General features: G+C 40.3%; 1 protein-coding gene across 1 annotated transcript in view; it reads left to right on the forward strand.

The window, feature by feature from the left end:
* CASTOR2 (cytosolic arginine sensor for mTORC1 subunit 2) overlaps positions 1-18,360 on the forward strand; it is a 199,495-nt gene that overhangs the window by 94,588 nt on the left and 86,547 nt on the right. Inside the window, exon 2 of the mRNA XM_063457400.1 lies at positions 5,076-5,146. Coding sequence (XP_063313470.1) covers positions 5,076-5,146 — 71 coding nt within the window. The remainder of the gene's footprint in view (positions 1-5,075; positions 5,147-18,360) is intronic.

An 18,360-nucleotide genomic window follows, 5' to 3' on the forward strand; every position in this document is an offset into this window, starting at 1 on the left:
TGTGACATCACTGAACACAACTATTGGTGCTTTAGAGTAGTAAAACATATAGTGACAATGATATCAGTGAAATGCAGTTTTTTTTGTGAAAAATTAAATAAACAAATATGAACACTAACTTTGGCCAAGGTTTGTGATTATTAAAAAAGACTGGACATACCCCATATTTAATAGCCTGGGTTATCTACTTAGTATGGAGAAAATGGTGAAAAAATGGCACCTCAATAAAGCTCAAAATATATTTTGTGATCGTCCTTATAATAGTGTCTACTTTTGCAAATGGTATGTATTTATGTCATGGTTTAAATATTTGAGCTAATAAAATGCACTAAAGACCCATTTTCAATTTGACATTATTTTTAAAAACTGTACAGGGCAGGATATAATTTCTCTGTATTTTCACAAAAATCTGACAATAGTATGCAAAGGGAGTCATTCTGAACATATTTAGTGATTTTTATTACAGTAACACATCAAGTTTTACAAAAAAAAATTGCAAAAAAGAATGAAACTTCTTTCAAAGCCAGTTTAAAAAAATAAAAATAAATCGGAGCAGGATAAGAAGGCGACATTTCTCGCAGTCTGTTCATTCCCTCTGCTAAAACCGTAACTTATTGGAAATGAAACATGTTTTTAGAATGTTGTATCTTACCTATTAATCTTCTCATATCTGCAGTGGGATAAAGAGTTGAGCTTCTTACCTAAGGTGTTTATAGTCTTATGTACTTTAGTTATTCATTTTGACTATTTATTAGGCCAGTCTTAGCATATCTTTAATACTTGGCTGTGACTATATTATAGTTTTTAGGCCATACGCTCAATCAATACACTTAATGGCCTTCCATTTTGAATTTTAGACTCTCTCCCATTTCAACAGCTCAGAAATATCCTTTTATGGTTTCTAACCATTCATTGTTTGATTTTTGACACTTATTTGCTGAGGTGATTAAGGTGATTTAAAAACCCCCAACTAAATGGCAATACATTGATGCTATAGTAATAGTTTTACACTACCTGTTAAATAAACATTTTTACACTAAGTTTATATATATATATATATATATATATATATATATATATATATATATATATATATAATATAAAGATAAATATTTATTTGCCACATTGTTTTCATAGCTACTAAAGTGAATTGACTGCAAGAGGCTGCTGCTTGAACAGTTTAATTACTGAAAATATAGATTAAGTACTTGTTGAGAAAATGCAGATGAGTGCCAAGCATGAAACAATTATATCCACTTTCATTACTGAAATCATTCTGTATGGGGAGGTGGGGGGAGATTACTTGTGCATGTTTGAGCATTTTCGACTCAGTGAGGTTTTGCTCATCTAATAACACATGTGATCTGCATTTTGTGAGCTGCCAAAATAAAAGCAAGACATATGTTTTCCAGCAGCCAAACATTGCGAGACTGCCAGGAGTGAGACTATACTAAATGAAAGAACTCAGAGCGATGGATAGATCATGCTATGTGTCACTGATTGTAGCGATGGTTAGATTGTGATCTGCAGGTGCACTGGGAGAAAATGAACTAATTCTTTTGCTGTGATCATTGACCTCAAAGTGTGATGGAATTTAGTTCTACCTTTTTTTTTTAATTTTCTAATTATTTTGATGCAGTAAGATGCTTAAAAGTGTCCATGACAAGGAGTTCTGCACATGCTATAGTAAATACATACATACTACTAGGCTATTTACTAAAATGTGAATTCAGATGAAGTTTCAAATTAAAGGTAAAAATAGTCAAAATGGTGTTGTGAGCATCTCCTTTTGCAGACAGTGCTGGGAGCGTGCATGCAAGGGCAAACTTGATTTCCCCTGCCTTCCTCCCTCTTTCAGTGGAGCCCTGCTTTCCTCACCTCCTCATAGTGCTACATTAAAAAAAAAAAAATTCCCCCCAACCTTCAAATGCTTTTATTTGATTGGACCGTTTTCCCAGCTCATTCACGCACTTTGAGCTGGGAAAACGGCCCAATTAAATAAAAGCATTTGATTGGACAAGGGAGACTGTGACGTCGGATGGAGAGTGTAATCTGTTAATGGGAGTGATATATAATTACTAATATACTAGATAGTATATTTAATAATATGATGTGTCTCATTAACTTGGTAAAGAGAGTAGCATCATTATTTAGCCCAGTGTCCTAATGTGCCGTTTTATTACTGAAGTTGCTGGAATAAGGCAATTGGTCAATTTTGCATACTGGAGAAAAATATTGGATGGTTTGGGAGATGAATTGCATATCTTGCATTTGATATTTGGCATTTGTAGATATGCATAACATTTGGGAATACAATGAACGATTGCCAGATATATTTCTGTGTTTGCAGTTAGGCAATCAATGTTGTCCTAGACTGTGAAGTATTCATTTTACTTCATCTGTAGCAAGAATAGTGGGGGAGCATTCTTTTTCTGGTTTCAATAATAATTTGTATAAAAATGCAGGCTTACTTTTTTTTGGTCTCATGAACACTTTCATCTGCCAGTGTAAACATATAAAGAGTACATTTTTATAACTTAATCAAAAGTTCTATTCAAACAAAAGTTAGTTATATTGTGCTGATAAAATTGTTGATTATGTCATAACATTATATAATTCATTTTACAAGAACAGTCCCATTACACTCCTGGCATCATCTATTGTAAAATGATCATTGAAACTCCACGAGGTGAGATCTTGCATGGAGCACCAGACCGAGTGAGACTGACAGTTATTTTGTGTTACTTCCATTTGCGAATAATCACACCAACTGTTGTCACCTTCTCGCTAAGCTGCTTGGCGATGGTCTTGTAGCCCATTCCAGCCTTGTGTAGGTCTACAATCTTGTCCCTTACATCCTTGGACAGCTCTTTGGTCTTGGCCATGATGGGAAGCTTGGGAATCTGATTGATTGATTGCTCCTGTGGACAGGTGCCTTTTAGACAGGTAAGGAGCTGAGATTAGGAGCACTCTCTGTAAGAAAGTGCTCCTAATCTTAGCTCGTTACCTGTATAAATTACACCTGGGAGCCAGAAATCTTGCTGATTGATTGGGGATCAAATACGTATTTCACTCATTGACATGCAAATAAATGTATAACTTTTTTGACATGCGTTATTCTGGATTTTTATTTTTTAGTTATTCTGTCTCTCACTGTTAAAATACACCTACCATTAAAATTATAGACCGATCATTTCTTTGTCAATGTGCAAACGTTCAAAATCAGCAAGGGGATCAAATACTTTTTTACCTCACTGTAAGCAGGGCCGGCCTCAGGCCTTTAGGCGCCCTGTGCAAAAAATCTTCACAGCGCTCCCCCCCCCTCCTTCCCCCTTCCCCCCTCCTTCCCCCTTCCCCCTTCCCCCCTCCTTCCCCCTTCCCCCTTCCCCCCTCCTTCCCCCTTCCCCCCTCCTTCCCCCTTCCCACACACCCTGACACACGCACACACACAAACACATGCAGGCAGTCACACACAGACAGCCACACACAAACACACAGACATAGAATGTGACGGCAGATAAGAACCATTCGGCCCATCTAGTCTGCCCAGTCAGTCACACACACACAGGCAGACAGGCAGACAGTCAGTCACACACACACAGGCAGACAGCCACACACACAGGCAGGCAGACACACACACACAGACAGACAGACAGTCACACACACAGACAGACAGTCACACACACAGACAGGCAGTCACACACACACACAGGCAGTCACACACACACACAGGCAGTCACACACACACAGGCAGTCACACACACACACACAGGCAGTCACACACACAGGCAGTCACAAACAAGCAGACAGTCACACACACACAGTCAGTCACACACACAGGCAGTCACACACACAGGCAGTCACATACACAGGCAGTCACACACACACAGACAGTCACACACAGGCAGACAGTCACACACACACAGTCACAAACACAGACAGTCACAAACACAGGCAGACAGTCACACACAAGCAGACAATCACATAGTTACATCTGTTCCTTGTGGAGGCAGACAGGCAGTGCAGCTCCTGGATTCTGGTTGTTGGGGAAGCAGGGACTCCTTTCTGCTTCCCCTGCAGTAATTAGACAGCATTTTAGCTCCGCCCCCGCCACACGCTAAGCCCCGCCTCCGCCGCACGCTAAGCACCGCCCCCGCCGCATCATTTTTTTTATTTCTGCCATGTGTGAGCTGTGCGGCCGCAGGGCGCCCCCTGCCCCATGGCGCCCTGTGCGGCCGCACAGCTCGCACACCCCTAAGGCCGGCCCTGACTGTAAGAATGGTCATGATTTCAGTATTGGAACTTTATGAGACTTTCCCTATCATTTGTAGAGAACTCATGATTTTATTGAAGAGTTGGATACACCTGCTATATTTATATTTTTAACACTCCATGTAAGTTAACACCCTCCCCCACATATTACATTTTAGAACAGTTTGCCTTTATACATGGGGTCTGCCAAGCTCCCCTCCATACTTTCACTACTAACAATGAAGAGTCAGAAGCTCTTTGTCTGAGTTATGCCTTGCAGTGTGGGGTTTAGCTCATTGGCAGAGAGTGTGATTGGCTGACAGGCTCAGCTAATGAGCTGCCCCTGCAAATGGTTTGTTTCCTTGCAAAGAGTGGGTGTGTCGGGGCTGTAGTTATTATAGTACTTGGAGTGTTCTACTGAAACCTAATCTGTAATATGATTTATACAAAGTACTTCTTCATTCTAAATTATCCATACTAGAATGTAGTTATGAGGTGTTTCACATAATTCAGTCCTTGTGGTTTGGATAGCAAATTGGGAAAACACCTCATGTATTAACTAGTTCCTTAAGCATGTAAATCCATATCATATGCTTTGCCAAGGCTTAAAAAAAATCTCCTATATCGTTTTTCATTTCGACTATTTCTATTCTGTGTGAGTTCGTATTATACTGCCTTCCAAATTGATTTTCTTAGTACCTGATATTAGAGATGGGCTGTTTAGAAGGAAACCACATGTTAAATGTATCAAATATTCTGTATAACCAAAGTGTCACTCAAAATCCTGTTCACTAAAATGTTGTCTCTTGTGTTTTCTTTTCTAGTTGCAAGTTTTTCAGCCTCACAGAAACACCAGAAGATTATACCATCATTGTAGACGAAGAGGGCTTTTTAGGTAGGATTCTTAAATACATATTTTCATTTCCTGCTTTACAGCATTAAGTACCATACATAAAAACATAAATTTCAAGGTTCACAGAATGTAATAGTTTTTTAAAAAATATATTTTTTATATATCAAACATGACAGAAAGATTAGTAACAATGTCAATGAAGACCATCTCGAGATGTTTAAACAGTTGTATTAAATCTGCATCGACGCCCAACACCCAACTCTGGCCCTCTGAGTATATTAACTTAGTGACCCGACCCGCTCCTTTCTGGGCTCCTGTGAAGCGGGGCCCACCGACATGACCCCTGGCTTGGAGCAAGCACCAAGGCGCAAGAGAGTCCCTCTGGACTCCCCTGTTGCATGAACTGTGAGTGAAAAATCCTGTTATAGGATTTTTTGAACTATACAGTTAATTGTTGTTGTATCCTATGGCTGCTTTAATCATTCCTTATCTATGAACTCGAGACATGGGAATAGTTTATTTTTTAACACCACCTCACCTATGCAGAAATAATGGGGTTTAGTTACAGTATATGATCATACATTGCATAAGCCTGCCACAACGTCAGTGTACCCCATTCTTGGCAGGTCCTGGTCCACTTAATTGGTAAATCCTTTCTCTGCAGTGCAAGATTAAATGGCATTATATATATATATATGTGTGTATAAATATAAAGCAAGTCCCAGATAGTCCCTGCACTATAGGGTCAGGAATTACATATTTGTGTTCCTGACCCTATAGTGTTCCTTTAAAGGGACATTATAGTCACCAGAACAAGTACAGGTTATAGCAAATTGTACAAAAATCAGGTGATGTACTGCAAAAAGTAAAAGCACTATAATATTTTAAGGCAGCTGAAACTGAATAGTTCTCAACTTGCATCATAGAGTTTGTCTTGCAGATATATCTAGATACGGATGTTGGGCAGACAAAATATTAGCCACAGCTTTGGAAAGTATTAAACGTAATATATCTGTTGATCCATTAGCTCTGCGTCCACATCTGCATTTTTAAACCTTAAAAAAAAAAAAAAATTGTTATAAATTATATAAAAATACTATGTAGACTATTTGATAAAAAAAACGGTTGAGTAAACTTGCAGCAAATTAATTTTTGTTTGAAGGTTACAAAAAGGCAGCTTGTAAAAAAAAAGAATCCAGTTCAGTCTAATTATACAAGTCATTAAACATAAAAATTTGTTTTTTAAGATGACAAAAATCTTACCATAAAACAGCAAATAATTTAGATATAGATAACACAATAAACCATGATATTAAAGGGACACTATAGTCACCAGAAAAACTACAGCTTATTGAATTTGTTCTGGTGAGTTGAATCATTGCCTTCAGGCTTTTTGATGTAAACACTGTCTTTTCTGATAAAATGCAGTGTTTACATCACTGGCCACTCCTCACATGGCTGTTAGAGGTGCTTCCTGGGTCATGGCTGCCTAAAATGCATCCAAACATTCAGTATCTCCTCCCTCTGCATGCAGACACAATTCAATTCAGCTCTATGAGGAGATGCTGATTGGCCAGGGCTGTGTTTGAATTGTGCTGATTCTACCCCTGATCTGCCTCCTTGTCAGTCTCAGACAGTCCTATGGGGAAGTTATGTGATGATAACTTGTCCTGCTGCACATTGTATCCCAAATGTGTGTTTTTCAGAACAGCCTGACTTGGCTTGGGTTTTGGCATAATATGTTTATACACTGCCATATCAACACAGGCCCATTCAAATTATGGTTCTCATCATAGGCGTTTTTAATGGAGCTCCAACCTTTAAAATCTTAAATGCCCATATCTATCCTATTCTGTAAGCCAAGGCATCAAGAAGAATGATCTCTATAGACATCACTGATGCAGCCAGCAAAAAATAGCAGTACTGAAGCAGATAATTCCTACATGGAACCTGATGTGTGAAATATTTCATGCATATTTTAGTGCACTGGGGCTCAATAATATCACATTGTTCCTATGGATTATTAGATTGAAATAAACATAAGTCACAGTCTTGTAAATGGAGCCAGCATCTTAGTACCATAAGCTGCCTCATAGCTCTATGCAGCACTTACTGTAAAGATTAAAAAAGGACACATAACTACAATAAATACACAGGATAATAGAAATACAATTTTCAAAGAGACATTTGTTTTGTTCTATTAAAGGCTGCCCATAGATACACTAATAATTTGGCAATAAATATATTTTTAATATTAAAATAATCAAAAGAAAATACGCAGGAGTAGTGATATAAGAGACACTGGCACTTCTAATGCACTTGTATTATCCTTTTATAATTTCAGTCAGTTTTAGCACTTTCCACCATTATCACCAGTCGCCTAATTCTCATTTATACGTATCTGATTTTGGGCCCCAGGCAAGTCCTAACACCTTTCAGAATCATAAGACATATACCCTGTGGATTACCAAGTCTTGCCCAGAGGTGGAGTTAAGGTGTACCTATAGAAACAATAAGTGACCACCCCCTTGTGTTTCAGACCAACATCAATCCAAATGGAAACATTTGGTTCTATTTCCTCTTATGTACTTGCCATATACTTGTGACACAATATAGCGGACATCACCATCCCTTCCCATATGGGTAAGTTACGCAAATCATGTTTTGGCTTGATTAGAAGACTGTGCCCGTCCCATTCCAAATATAATAAAAAATGAAACTCAATTATTATTTCGTAGGTAAGTATTAATGTTTCTTTTGGATATGATACTGGAACACTGTTACGGCACAGCCCAAGCCTTGCAGACCGCAAGGTGTAACTGCCACTTTAAGAGACCTGGCTGGGTTTGAACTCACAGCTCTAGCATCCCAGTCAGGTTCTCTGCCATTATATCCACCAGGGATTGAGCAGTACTGATCCACCTGCAACCCTTTTCCAATTGGGGTCAGCTGCATCTAATTAGCAGGCTGTAAAAGCCAGCCATGCCTGAAACTTATGATCTAGTCATTTTGCCTGTTTGTTTTTTCCTGACGGATCTTTGCCACGCTACTGACTGATTTCCTGGACTCTGACCTCTGCCTGATTTACTCACTTCGTTACTCCGCTGCCAGCCCTGACTTCTGCTTCTCGTCTGACCCTGCATTTGGATTTCCCCTTAATCTGTACCGTGCTTCTGGTTTTTGTCTCCTCCCTGTGCCATCTCCTGCAAATGGGCTCCAACTCCTGTTAAACTGTTACATATTCCTCTGGTGAACTGTTACAAACACAAGGCTTGCTTTTCTTTTTTTTTCTTGAAAGCTAATGATCATTAACATATCAAAGGAATCAACTAATCAATTAAGAGGTATAGGCAATATGGCTGAAGTCAGCTAGTTTACATTGGAACTAGACATCCAGGCATTTCAAGTGTAGAATCACACACCCTGCAGAGCCTTTGATTAATTAAAGGATCAATCCATGTTGCAAACCATCTCCCCCCTTTACATTCCTATACTATTTACATTCACCCTTCTGTCATCTGACCTTACAACCAAGTGGCCAATCATATATGCACTATGCAAATTACATTAAATGGCAATATTTTATTGTGCAACAATGAATTATGCACCCTTGGTGTGCCATCGTATTCCTAGCAGGAGCCAAACTGCAGACAACTAGGGACCCTCATTCAACGTTAAGCCGCTCAAAAGCAGTTCTTCTCTGAACCGAGGGTTGGTGCCCAGGGACTCCAGGTACTGGAGATGACGTAGTTATAGTGTCTAGAGTGTTCCTTAAACACAATTTTTAATGTTGTTTATACTAGAAAGAGTTTTGCTTTGTTTTGTTTTTCACTTTCCCTGCCGGAAGTGTGCCTTAACCTAATTTTAACTTGGTTTCTTCGGCGGCTATTGTTCTGGAGCATACAAAGGGAGAAGTAGAGCTACCTTGTTGAAGAAAAGCACACATTTAAAAAATAAATGGCGTTCTCCTGATTTCCAACTATGCCTTTACGACCGGGATACTGAGCAGTAAGCTCACAGCAGCAATTCTTCCAGCTGAGAAGAAATGGAATTATTATCTGCACATGGGTTTTCTTCTTTAAATGGGCCTATTCTGCCAGTACATATTGCATCATATTTTTTTCAACATAAAAAGAAAGCAAAAGAGACCGTATAGTTACAGTTTAAATTCAAGATGACTGCTGATACTGTCATGTTATTGCAAGGATTACCTTTTCGTACTGACTGCCATTTTTGACTTTATGTTTAAAGGTGGTGGGTGCAGAGGAAAAAAAGGATTATAACATCATGCTGTATTCATTAGATACATCATGCAGTGTAAATCTTTCAATTGTGCATGACGAACTTGGGAATCTGCTGCAGTTTAATTGTTTGTGATAATCCATTTCTGGTGAGGGATTACATCATGATTAGTCATCTTTCTGCATGTAGGTTTCTCAAAAATCCTTTCAATTGTAGGTAAGAGGAATTTAAAGGTTATCACAGGATACCGTGCCTTCAGTGAGCAAGCCAAGTCTTAGGGCCTATTTGCTTAACATTGAGTTATGTATTGTTGATATCACATACTTGTAAACCCTAGGCTTAAAGAAACTCTGAATTATAAATACAAATCTGTATTTCTAAAGCTATTGTGCCCCAGGCAGTGGCGTACATACCTGGGTCGCAGGGCGGCCGGGCCCCCTGGTGGGCCGGGCCCGGTCTCAGCCACGACCCCTGCAACCCAGGTATGTACTCACTGGGCCAGCCTCTTCTCCTGGGGGGGCCAGGAGCCGGCCACCTCCGGGCCCCCCGAGGCTGGCCCTGCTTACACCCGGCGGGCAGTCAGGCTGGCGGGCGCGCGAGGGAGCACTCTCCCCTGAGTGCTCCCTCTTCAGCTCCCTCGCGCACCGCACTGAAACCGGAGCCGGAAGATGACGTCATCTTCCGGCTCCGGCATCAGTACGCGGCGCGCGAGGGAGCTGAAGAGGGAGCACTCAGGGGAGAGTGCTCCCTCGCGCGCCCGCCAGCCTGACTACCCGCCGGGTGACACCACTGGACCCCAGGGAATCCCCTCAGCTCTCCCACAGGTAAGGAGGCTGGGGGGATTAAATATGTATGTTAGTGAGTGTATGTTAGTGAGTGTATGTTAGTGAGTGTATGTTAGTGAGTGTATGTTAGTGAGTGTATGTTAGTGAGTGTGTGTTAGTGAGTGTGTGAGTGTGTGTTTGTGTGAGTGTGTGTTTGTGTGAGTGTGTTAGTGTATGTTAGTTAGTGTGTGTGAGTGTATGTTAGTGAGTGTATGTTAGTGAGTGTGTTAGTGTATGTTCGTTAGTGTGTGTGTGTGTGTGTTAGTGTATGTTAGTGTGTGTGTATGTTAGTGTGAGTGTGTGCTAGTGTGTGTGTGAGTGTGTTAGTGTATGTTAGTGTGTGTGTGAGTGTATGTTAGTGAGTGTGTGCTAGTGAGTGTGTGCTAGTGAGTGTGTTAGTGTGAGTGTATGTTAGTGTGAGTGTATGTTAGTGTGAGTGTGTGAGTGTGTTAGTGTATGTTAGTGTGTGAGTGTGTGTGTGTGTGAGTGTATGTTAGTGTGTGTGTGTGTGTGTGAGAGTGTATGTTAGTGTGAGTGTATGTTAGTGTGAGTGTATGTTAGTGAGTGTGTGTGAGTGTGTTAGTGAGTGTGTGTTAGTGAGTGTGTGTTAGTGAGTGTGTGTTAGTGTGTGTGTGAGTGTATGTTAGTGAGTGTGTGTGTGTGTGTGAGTGTATGTTAGTGAGTGTGTGTGTGTTTGTGTTAGTGTGTGTGTGAGCGTGTGTTAGAGTGTGTGTGTGTAAGTGTTAGAGTGTTTGTCTTAGTGTTAGAGTGTGTGTGTGTTAGTATTAGAGTGTGTGTGTGTTAGTGTGTGTGTTGGAGTGTGTGCGTGTTAGTGTTAGAGTGTGTGCGTGTTAGTGTTAGAGTGTGTGTGTGTTAGTATTAGAGTGTGTGTGTGTTAGTGTGTGTTGGAGTGTGCGTGTTAGTGTTAGAGTGTGTGTCTGTGTGCGTCTGTTAGTGAGTGTGTATGTATGTTTGTCACTGAGTGTGTGTCTGTCAGTTAATGTGTGCGTGTGTGTCTTAAGCACTTACCTTTCTCCAGCGCCGGACTCCCTTGGCGCTGGGGATCTCTCCGCCCCGATCCGCTTCTCAGCTCCGAATGCGCATGCGTGGCAAGAGCCACGCGCGCATTCAAACCGCCCATAGGAAAGCATTACTCAATGCTTTCCTATGGACGTTCAGCGTCTTCTCACTGTGATTTTCACAGTGAGAAACGCAGAAAATCCTCTAGCGGCTGTCAATGAGACAGCCTCTAGAGGCTGGATTAACCCTCAGTGAAACATAGCAGTTTCTCTGAAACTGCTATGTTTTCAGCTGCAGGGTTAAAACTAGAGAGACCTGGCACCCAGACCACTTCATTGAGCTGATGTGATCTGGGTGTCTGTAGTGGTCCTTTAAGTGTATGTGTTTATGCATGCACTGGCGTACATAACGTGGTCGCAGCCCTGCGACCAGGTGCCCGCCGCCATGTGTTGCGGCCCCAGCCCGCGCAGAGTAAGCGCGCGCGCGGGGGGGGGGGGGGGGGGGCCACGGATCAGATTTCGCACCGGGGCCCCATGGGTTATGTGTACGCCACTGGCCCCAGGCCCTAGCTAAATACAGTCCTACCCGCCCATGTGTCATAAAAATGATAAAATAAAGGTTTTTATTCCCCCCCCCCCCTTTTTTTTTTGCTCATCTCTCCCACAACATCATGGATGAGGCATGGCCTCCTTTGAGATGGTCGTAGAGGTGTATTGGGAACCTGATGTGCATGTGTAGCGAGTAATGCACTCATTCAAGCTTCCCCGCAAGAAAGCATTGTTTTCAATGCTCTCCTACGTGACCGAGTGACACTATAGCCTATATTTTGCATGTCTCTTTTCACTTTTTTTGGCAAGCCAATTAAGCAGGGATAAGCTCAGTCAAACTGCACATTTTTATGTAATATCATAAACATGGCATCGAACAGGATAAACTAGAAGCAAAGCAATGTACAAGTAAACTCATGTCAGGAAAGTTCGGGGATCCTACACGCAGAATGCAAATACTAGTAATGTATACCGGACCTTAGGATGGCCGGACTAACACTACACACACAAAGAATAGTCAAAAGCGAGCCGAGGTCAGGGGTACCAGAAATCAGGATCAACGATAATGCAATAGCCGAGGTCAAAGGAACACAGAAGGAGGAATAGTCAAACTAAGCCAAAGTCAGAATACAGGAATACCAATACGAAATACGCGCTCTTGGCTTTATCAAGAACCACAACAGGGCAATGAGTCTCTCCCTGGTTTCTCTTTAAATACCGTGTTTAAATACCGTGGCGTTCTTAGCATATGAAAGGAGGCGGGGTTATCGCTGCTGGTGTGAGAATCGCTGGGGACAAGCTGAGAGTTGGTAGGAGTGTCCCCAATACCCTGCAATGTGACGCCAGCCTGTGACATGCCCCTGACTGATACACAAGGTAGCCTGACACCTCATAGAAGTGTAATGGTAAGGAAATGACCAGACGAACATCAGAAAGTGTTGAAAAACATTGCAAAGTCAGCAGATTATGAGAAGGGCCATTGGAAACTTCTTTAGTGAAGTTTGGTGTAACGTACTTGGTGCTTACCACCAAGGCATCAAGATACAGGAATGAGTAACCGCTCAGGATTGAGCGAGCACTATATACCCTCAACAGTTATTCTGTTTGCCTTTAGTCTGTAGGTGAGTGATCCCGACACAGTGGAGGAGGGACTGCAGCCAAGCTCTTTGTGTGAGCAGTAGTTATGTTGGGAGAAATATTGATTCATTGATTTATTGCAGTAGCTTGGCACAGAGAGGAATGTCTCTCCTAGCAGCTGAGGGAGAGATAACAGATACCTTTGATTTATCACATGCTGCTTTGCTGACAGTGAAGTCAGCATGGAGAAGTGCCCAAAGGGTGTTTGCTCTGTTATGGCAAGCAGTTCCCAACAATGAGTTTGCAGCAGTGGTTGGTGTTATAGCAAACAAGACTGATGCTCTCAGCAGGCTACAGGAGTCAAAGGAACACTATAGTGTCATTAATACAAACATGCATTCCTGACACCAGTGCTGGAATGCAGCATTAGGTCCCTCCCCATCCTCTCTCAGGATGTTAAAGGGGGTTTTACACATAACTGAGGTTATCAATATTGGTGATCTCAGCCAGTTCTATACTTTCACATAGGAAGGCAATGGGAGGTTATGGCGCATGTGTGGAATTGCGCTGTGTTGCGCCAATCAGTATCTCCTCATATAAATGCAATGAATCAGTGTATCTCTATGGGGAACGTTCAGTGCCTCCATGCAGAGCATGAAAATGCAGTGTTTACAATGCTATGGCTGCAGGGACAGGCTATAGACACCACAACCATTAAGCTGTAGTGGTGCTAGTGACTACAGTGTCCCTAACAGATTAAATAAAAGGGACACTATAGGCAGCCAGACCACTTCATCTCAATGAAGTGATCTGGGGACGATGCCCCTGTCATTTTTATCCTGCAAATGAAAACATGTTCAAATTGCTGCCTCAAGCTGCTTTCATGCTGACAGCTCCTTGAGACACTACTGCTGAAATTGTTAAACTCTGCTATTTCAATCATAACGACCATTTGATTGTTGCAGCTCTGTGTTGTGCCATACATGTGCACTCTCTTATGGGAAAGCATTGGAATGGCTGAGATAATCAATGTTCATGATCTCAGACAAAGAGGTGGAGCAGAACACAGCAAACCAGCGCTGTGAGGGAGCATAGCTAAATAAAATTCCTATATATTTTTTCTCCCTGCAGGTGGGAGGCAGGTAACATAAACAGTGACCAGGGCACTATAGCATTAGGAATACACATTTGAATGGGAACTGTAAGTATAACTGCATTTTAGCTTGCTATCAGCTGAAAAGGAACTTCTGCCATACGAATACCTGAGGTGGGGGCCAGATCGTATGTGCCCAAATAGGTGTCCAACCATTTGAAAATAGTTTGATTAACCATATAAGAATGTCAGGGAACTCCTGACACAATAACCACTACAGTGATAAATTTATGTATTGAGTCACTGTTAATAAAAGTTGACTGCTTTTTTGAGCAGGGCACTGATCATTTCTGGTTTCCATGTGTCATCCTGTTTTGACACAAGTACTGTGGATGTTTCGTTTACAGGATGATCAATGTGTGGAGGTCCATCCAACATTTATATCTCTTAAAATAACTGATCTTGAGCCATTTTCTGGAACAGTAGCCAGTACGTCCACATTTAAGCTTAATATTGTTAATCATAAATCATAATCTGTTCTTAAATGATTAAAATGCTGAATAGTCTATTTTTTAGGTATGCATACAAGAACATTCATTTGTAAAAACTTCTACAGCAGCAAAACAACTGTTCTATACAGAGCTTGAATTTGGACATGGTTTGGCAAATCTATTGTCATGGGTCGCATGGCACTTTGTGCACTAATATGACAGTGTTCTTTGGAGATTCTGTAAATTTACAGATAAACAGTGTTGCATTTATTAAGGGAATACTACCACATTAAAGATGAGTATATGTTTAACGTTAGTGTTTCTCTTAGTATGTAGATTATTAAACTCACCTGTAATCCAATGCCTGGAGTACCTCTTTGCTAAATTCACCTCCACTTCTGGTGAAGTCATCGGTTCTGAGAACGTTTGTCCAATCCAATACTTCTCATAGTGAATCTTTAGGGACATAGGGCACATGCATGCCAGTCACTCTGTTCTTACAATCAAATCCAATTATCTGTAAGAGAAGCATTAGAAGCATTCAATTTCATCATGTTATTCATGAATTCAAGGTGATATTGAACATGAACACCTTTGAAGGTCTTGAGGAAAAGATTATCGTGGCTTTCAGTCTGAAAGCTAATAGAGATTTTGGTTTCAGACAAATGTAAATATTGCTGTATTTTGCAGCATTGTTTCACATTGTTATTAAGAAGAAATGGCTTTGGCACATAGTGTCCCTTTAAGAGTTATCCTATTTACCTTATAGAAATGTATTAATGTATTGTAATTTAACGTAGGTTCAAATAGAACTGTCACTTCAAATATATCTCTATAAATCAATTCAAAGCAATAATGCAAATTAATTAACATGTAATCATAGTAAAATAAATATACTTTTTAAATTAACACTCCAAGCACCATGACCACTGAAACACAATGTAGTGGTCATGGTGCCTGAAGTGCTCTCGTGCCAGTGTATTTGGTAAAATCATTAACTTACAGTTTGACTACTTACCTGGTTTCTACAAGGTATTAGTCACTGCATCTATAAGCTTTGGCAATTTAAGCAGGGTTCAGCTCGTTGACTGACTATTTACATTGGGGTCACCAGGGTGCTCCTGTCAACATAACCCCTGTAGTGCTCTGTAGTGGTTGTGGTGCTTGGAGTGTTCCTTTCAATAGAATTACCACTTGAAGATCATTTAGTTTGGAGGTAGCCATTTCGATATTGCATTACATTTTTAAAATCCACAGTGACCGTTTCTGAAAAATAAGAGGCGGCTGTGGATATGTGATGTCTATAACCAGATTATATGATCAGTCTCTTACGAGAGTCTATGATATACAGAGAAACTACCAGCGGTTCGCTATAGAGCAAACTCAAAATATTTCTTTCTACTGTTGATGATGTTCTGTTACCAAAAGTTTGAAATCATTGTATTCATTTTTGTAGTAAAGATAGCTGTAAGGCAGAGGTTAAAGCAGCATAAAAACTATTCTAGGGAGTTGTAAAACTGCCCAGGTATTGGAGAACAGGAAAAATAAAAAAAATAAAAAGTTAAATGAAGGAATAGCAAATTAGGGAGGGGGAAGGGAGGTAGCTGGCAGAATTTTAAATACAAGCCTGTGTGTTGTGTATGTATATACTGGCTTGATGAGAAGGGGCATAGTACTCATAACATTTCTTATTTCTTTTAGTTTGCTAAAAAGCCCCAATCCACATGTAGTCCATTATCTTTAGTGTTGCATTCTGGACACCAGTGCTTTACTTTAATTTGTATTATTGAAGTTCACTTTGAGTATTTTGATTTTAAGGTCCTGAATGGAATGGTGTGTGCAGTGGTGCCCAGCTACTGTGCCATAATGTGGTGTGTCATAGCTTCCTATCCTGTTGATGTTACTAGTGATTACAATTACAAAATAGGAGAATTGCATGAGTAATTGGTTACTAGTAGAAAAAAGCACATTCAAATTTTAATGACTTTGTTATATAAAATTTAAATTTAAGAGGAAGAACATGAAAGTTGCTCAGAAAACCCACCACTGTAAATGTGGTGGAAACATTTGTTGTAAAGAAAAGGCACACTTTTGCACCTTTTTTTACGTTAGAAAAGACAGATTTGGGAATCAATATAAATAATAAAAACAGAACAGGGGGGAAAAAAATCTGATGAAGCGTAATAAAAAATTATTGGAAATATTGGTGCCAAAAAAGAGAATATAAGGTACATATATATATATATATATATATATATGAAAATACAACAGTTCTCAGCACTCACGCTCAAAGTATAAAGTTGTGCCTTAAGAGGCCTGCCGGGTGCCAGACTTCCAGGGAGTTAAATTGTAGATAAATGAAGTAAAGCAAGCTGCACTCACGGACTTATGAATTCAAATGGTGTTTATTCCATCGAAGGTAGAAAAAAAGAAGATCCTTTTTTTCTACCTTCGATGGAATAAACACCATTTGAATTCATAAGTCCGTGAGTGCAGCTTGCTTTACTTCATTTATATATATATATATATATATATATATATATATATATATATAGATATATAGAACGAAAAAAAATGCATAATATGTAAACACAACACTTTTTATACATAAACCCCCATAATGTCTACATACAGAATTGGTCAATTTTAATGAACAATAATATTGGAGACCACATTAATGGGATGTGTTTAATGAAAAAACTTCTTTCACACTATTCCACATCTTACAGGGTTATTTACTAAAGTGAGAATTCAAAGTGAATTTCAAATTTAAGATCAAAATAGCCAAACTAAAACATTTCTCTAAATTTGTTATACTTCCATTTCAGGTACTTGGACCTTAAAAAATTGTGTGTGAATTATATATGATCTTATCATTGTGCTTATGATGTTATTGTAATTCCTTTTTTTTAAAAAAACTTGATTTTATCACACAGTTTTTGAATCACTGAGCCAAATTATGTTGTGTGTCAATGAACAATGTTCCAATTGTTATCCTAAAAATTCAATATGCCCACATCTCTCGTGGATCACTGTTCTACAGCCATGTTTTGAAACAGGCTTGCATTAACTTTGTTAAAGATTGCTTAAAGGACCACTCTAGTGCCAGGAAAGCATACTCGTTTTCCTGGCACTAGAGTGCCCTGAGGGTGCCCCCACCCTCAGGGACCCCCTCCCGCCGGGCTCTGGAAAGGGGAAAGGGGTTAAATCTTACCTTTTTCCAGCGCTGGGCGGAGAGATCTCCTCCTGCTCTCCTCCTCCGATCCTCCTCTTCTCCTCCCCGTCGGCTGAATGCGCACGCGCGGCAAGAGCTGCGCGCGAATTCAGCCGGTCACATAGGAAAGCATTCATAATGCTTTCCTATGGACGCTTGCGTGCTCTCACTGTGATTTTCACAGTGAGAATCACGCAAGCGCCTCTAGCGGCTGTCAATGAGACAGCCACTAGAGGACATAGGGGGAAGGCTTAACCCATTCACAAGCATAGCAGTTTCTCTGAAACTGCTATGTTTATGAAAAAATGGGTTAACCCTAGAAGGACCTGGCACCCAGACCACCTCATTAAGCTGAAGTGGTCTGAGTGCCTAGAGTGGTCCTTTAAGTGAATAAAAATGTTGCCATGGGATGAATAGATCGCTCTTTCATAGAATAGTGCCCACTTTTACATTTCATCACATTAATTTTCCTACCTGTCTATACCTATTTGTTGGGATCTTTTTTTATCATTACTACAATTAACCTAATCTTTATAAATGTACCAGCTGCTACCACTGTTAGAATCTATGGTATATGAGATGAGTTGTGTGTGTGTGTGTGAGAAAAATACTATTGTTTATATAGCGCCAACATATTTCACAGCATTGTACAATTGGTAAACAAAACAAACACTAAATTGTAACCAAACATGATTGACATACTGGAACAGTAGGTGACACATACTGCTGCCCGAATGAGCTTACAAT

This window comes from Pelobates fuscus, chromosome 1 (assembly GCF_036172605.1).
Source record: "Pelobates fuscus isolate aPelFus1 chromosome 1, aPelFus1.pri, whole genome shotgun sequence".
In the NCBI taxonomy this organism is placed as follows: domain Eukaryota; kingdom Metazoa; phylum Chordata; class Amphibia; order Anura; family Pelobatidae; genus Pelobates; species Pelobates fuscus.